This window comes from Octopus bimaculoides, chromosome 17, assembly GCF_001194135.2.
Source record: "Octopus bimaculoides isolate UCB-OBI-ISO-001 chromosome 17, ASM119413v2, whole genome shotgun sequence".
Lineage (NCBI taxonomy): Eukaryota > Metazoa > Mollusca > Cephalopoda > Octopoda > Octopodidae > Octopus > Octopus bimaculoides.
In genome coordinates this window covers 37762320-37766792 of record NC_068997.1, presented here as the reverse complement: position 1 = coordinate 37766792, position 4473 = coordinate 37762320, and the positions used below count along the sequence as shown (strand labels likewise).

The 4473-nt window shown below is 35.4% G+C and overlaps 1 protein-coding gene across 1 annotated transcript in view; it reads left to right on the top strand.

The window, feature by feature from the left end:
* LOC106871423 (contactin-2) overlaps positions 1-4473 on the top strand; it is a 229293-nt gene that overhangs the window by 120077 nt on the left and 104743 nt on the right. Inside the window, exons 6-7 of the mRNA XM_052973899.1 lie at positions 3292-3399; positions 3772-4095. Of these exons, the coding sequence (XP_052829859.1) occupies positions 3292-3399; positions 3772-4095 (432 nt within the window). The remainder of the gene's footprint in view (positions 1-3291; positions 3400-3771; positions 4096-4473) is intronic.

Genomic DNA, 4473 nt, shown 5'->3' with positions numbered 1-4473 from the left:
GTCGTTATTTTGGTTGTTGCTTCTGCCGTTATTGTTTGTTGCTTATCATCACAAGATAACGGAATATTATCTGGTGGTAATAAGTTTCATGGATTTTCTTGCTTGACGGAGAAATAGAGGTGAGATTCTGATTTACGTTGTTTGTTTTTTTATAGTGATTTTGTAGATGTTTTTTATTGCTTTTCATTTTAATTAGTGCCGCTGCTGTTGCATATTGGTTATATATAAGTAGGTAGCAGTGAAATTTTGTTTTGTACCTGCTGCTTTACAAAGAGACGATAAGTCAGATGGTCAATTAAAACATCATCGATTTCTCCTTTCTGCTACTACTACAATAATGCTTTAAAATATGAGAATCATATTCGAAATCTCCGCCGGGGTTGCTGTGAGAGGAAAACCGAAAATCTATTACACAAGCCAACAAAATTTTGTTGCATTGAAACGAACAATTGGTATTACCTAATTTGAGTAAGCTAAATTCAAACATGAAGTCAGTTTTCCCTGTAAGCTCTGCATTTCTTGTAATTATAGTATTTTTATATTTCGAATATTTCCCGAGATATGATGTAATCAGTCTGATAATCTTGTTATACTAGGTGGAAAAGAACAAATATCTATGCATTGAGATTCTAACTTTATTCATATATACAAGTTAGTACACCACAATAAAAATTAAGCTTTAAAAATATTTCTTTTTCCGGTGCTGAGTAAAATAAATATTACCATATCCCAGTGTTTTTTTGGCTTTGTTTTTTTTTTCCATTTGCTTTTAAGTTGAAAATATATATTATATACAAATGATAGGTGTACATAGTTAAGAAACTGATTAGGATGGAAGATAAAGCACAAATAGATCTTATTCAGGTAAGAATTTGTGTTTAGAGCTCTTGTGCTTGTAGACTTTCCCAGAGAAATCTCGTTTGGTGTTCCATCAGGAGTCTGCCGTCATGTTTTTATCACATTGCCCTTGATAACGCTCTTCCATGGTCTTGAGGTCTTGGTAGAAACGCTCTCCTTGTTTATCACTTATATCTCCAAGGTTTTCAGGGAATTGATTGATGTGACTATGCAGGAAATGGAGTTTAATGTTCATGTTACACCTAAGATCATAGAAAGCCGACAGCATATCATTTACAAGAATTTCATCTGCTTTCCTGCTTCTAAAAACATTTTTATGACTGCTCTTTCCTTGTCATTCATCTTTCCGGCAAATTCCTCATCATATATAAGGGCACGAATCTGAAATCTGTCAAACACACCTGTTTTGATCTTCTCGAATGACAAACCAGGAAATGCAGAGACTATATGTTGAAAACCTTCACCATCAACATGCAATGCCTTAGTGGAATGCTTCATCAAGCCCAACCTTATATGGAGTGGTGGGAAAATAATCTTTTCTCGGCTGACAACTGGATCATTCACAATATTTGGCATGTCTGCTTCCAGAGTCTAACGAATGGGCCACTTCTGAATCCAGTGTTTCTCTCGAGCTCGGCTGTCCCGCATGCAGAAATAGCAAAGATATTTTGTGAAACTTTTCTGTTGGCCGAGGAGGAAACTGACCATTTTCAAATTTATAGGAATTGTCCAGTTTTGCTCGTATTTTAGTTCGTCAATAGCTATTTTTTATGTCATTGTATTCTTCTTGCAAACGCACTGAGTGACTAACAGGGGTAGCTCTATAAACATTGCCATTGTATAGGAGAACAGATTTAGGCTTCGCTTAGAGCTATTTAGAAATAATCGCCGCCAGTCAGTTGAACTGTACGAGGAGATTCCTTAATTGCCGGAGAAGACCGGGAATATCGTGGCAGTAAACAAAATGTTTCTCTTTCGAGAAAATGACACAAAAATCTGGTCTCGTTTTTGAAAATAAGAAACTTTTGCAGTTTGGTCAAGTAGATGTTTTTCTTGCAGCTTGGACGCTAAAACTTCAGCTGCAATTTTGGAGATTCCTAAATCACGCACTAAATCATTCAGTTCTGTTTGGCTAAACTGTTGTGGAGTTAGAATTCTGAAGTAATTTCTGGATTTTCGTTATCATCTTCGTACTCTTGTTCACTAGCTTCATCTTTAGAAGAGGTAAACCCAAGGAAAACTGGAATCAGGAGTGTCTCAAAGTGCATAATAGGTCAAATGCTAGAGGAATATTGGGATAAGATATTTTACGCCTAATTTTCTTGTCAATAACGTCTGTGTTAATCATACAAAAATAACAGTCACTTGTGTAGTCCCTGGGCTCTTGCCAAACCATAAGAACTCCAAACAGCAGGCCCTTTCGTTTGCTTTTTATCCAGCCACAAAGCATTTCCTCACAGTTATGACACACAACATGAGGGGCCCATTTTTGCCTTGGTTTGCCTTGGTTGCTTAGGAGAATTACAAAATAGGCTTTATAAGCCCGACTGACAAACGATTTGATATTGTGTGTCTTTGACGAATAAGTGTGAAGGAACTACAGACATAGCAGAAGCCACCAAGATTATTCACATATCTATGTCTACTTGAAGAAGTCACGATCAGATCAGAAAAAATACAATTGTCAATTCTTTGTAAGTAGGATATAGTTTGGAGGCACGTTATAAATCGTTACTTCGGTAGTCGAACCATTTGAATAGAAGTTCGGTTTAATTCATCCGAGACATAAGAATTAGCAGAGTGCTTTTTCATTTTCTCAATTCGGAAAGAGACATTTACTGATCTATATTGTTTCCGTTTATTTGAGGGGTCAAATTGCATTCCACACACTTTTCAGACGCTTTTCTTCCTGAATTTTTTATCCTTTTGTTGTACCCTCCACTGACAAACGCAGTTACCTATAGGTACTTGATTTCTCATTGAACGTTTCAGTTCGTCCCCCCAAATGTGCGATCAACTTACGCGTTTATTGTTGAACTGAAGCGTGTGTTTATTCCAGGGTGTTGTTGACTGTTGTAAATAAGTTATATCTCTTTGTGCTCTCTGTTGCATCAATGAATCACAATACAGAAAAGAATTAAGAAGAATAAACCAAATGAATATATTGGCAGAATTACAGTCATTAAGGACAAATCAGAAAACACATTAAAATAGAGAGATGTAGCGTATATTAAAAGTGATAAAATACCATGCACTGGAGGTTAAATGACTAAAATAGAAAGTGCTGGTTTCGCAACAGTGACATAAAGAGTACTTTCTTAATATCAAGTGAATAGCAAGCACATATTTTATAGCTCATGAGGTAAGAAGAATTTTTTTCGAATTAAATTATGTTTTGTAAATGCTAATTATATATCTTTACGCATATTTCAGGTAATAACTTTGGCTGGTCTGTTACTGAAAAGACTGATGTGCATGCATATATTTGCAAAATAAGTCAGGATGAAACGTATCGAATATTGGAAAAAAACACAGGACTAGGTAAGTGACTTTTCACAGTCAAAATACGAAAATGTGGATATTTAACCGCGATATAATTAGTTTAACACGTTTTTAATGAACAGCGTGCATTTTTATATTAATATTGCTAGATTTTAGACCTAATTTATCACTAAAATATATCGTTTTCCGCAATATAATTATTTCTAATGTGTTCAATATACATCAGCTGATAACTTAATACATTATTTTCATAAGGTCTGAATTTGAATGCTATTTTTATTGATATTTCTTCAGGTGTTTCTTTGAAGCCAGTCTTATGAAAGTTAATTAAATTAGTGTTAAATTCAGTAAATTCACGTAAAGCATAGATCACATTTCTTTCGTAAACTGTCAGGCATAGCATTTTTTCAGATTATGGTGTTGAAGTGAAAAATAAAAACAACATAAAAAGAGGTCCTATAATGAAAATGGAGCCAAATAATACTGTTTTTGTGTCTGGCGCAGACCAGTCCGTCGTACTTGAATGTTTGGCATCTGGAAATCCGCAAGTAAAATATAAATGGTACAAAGGAAACCAAGAACTTTCGTCTTCCGTCAACAGACGATATACAGTAACAAATGGGCGACTCACAATTACTGATCCGGAAGCTACTGATTCGGCAACTGACTATAAGTGTGTGGCATCGAATGAATTCGGTTCAATTTATAGTACCAACGCACAACTCATAGCAGGTTGTAAGTATTAGTATTTTAAACTGAGATTATGAGGGATCTGTACTGTTTTTCTCACTTTCACCTTCAATAGCATTATGTAGTTTATTGTTCTATTAAGTATTTGCGTATATTTTTATCTTTATCATCTTTTTTACTTGTTTCAGTCATTAGACTGCGGCCATGCTGAGACATCACCTTTAAGAACTTTTAGTCGAACGAAACGATCCCAGTACTAAGTTTTTTAAAGCCTGGTACTTATTCTTTCGGGCTCTTTCGCCGAACAGCTAAGTTGCGGAGACATAAACATATCAACACCTGTTGTCAAGCATTGGTGGGGGAAAAACACAGGTACACACACACACACACACACACACACACACAAACACACACACACACACA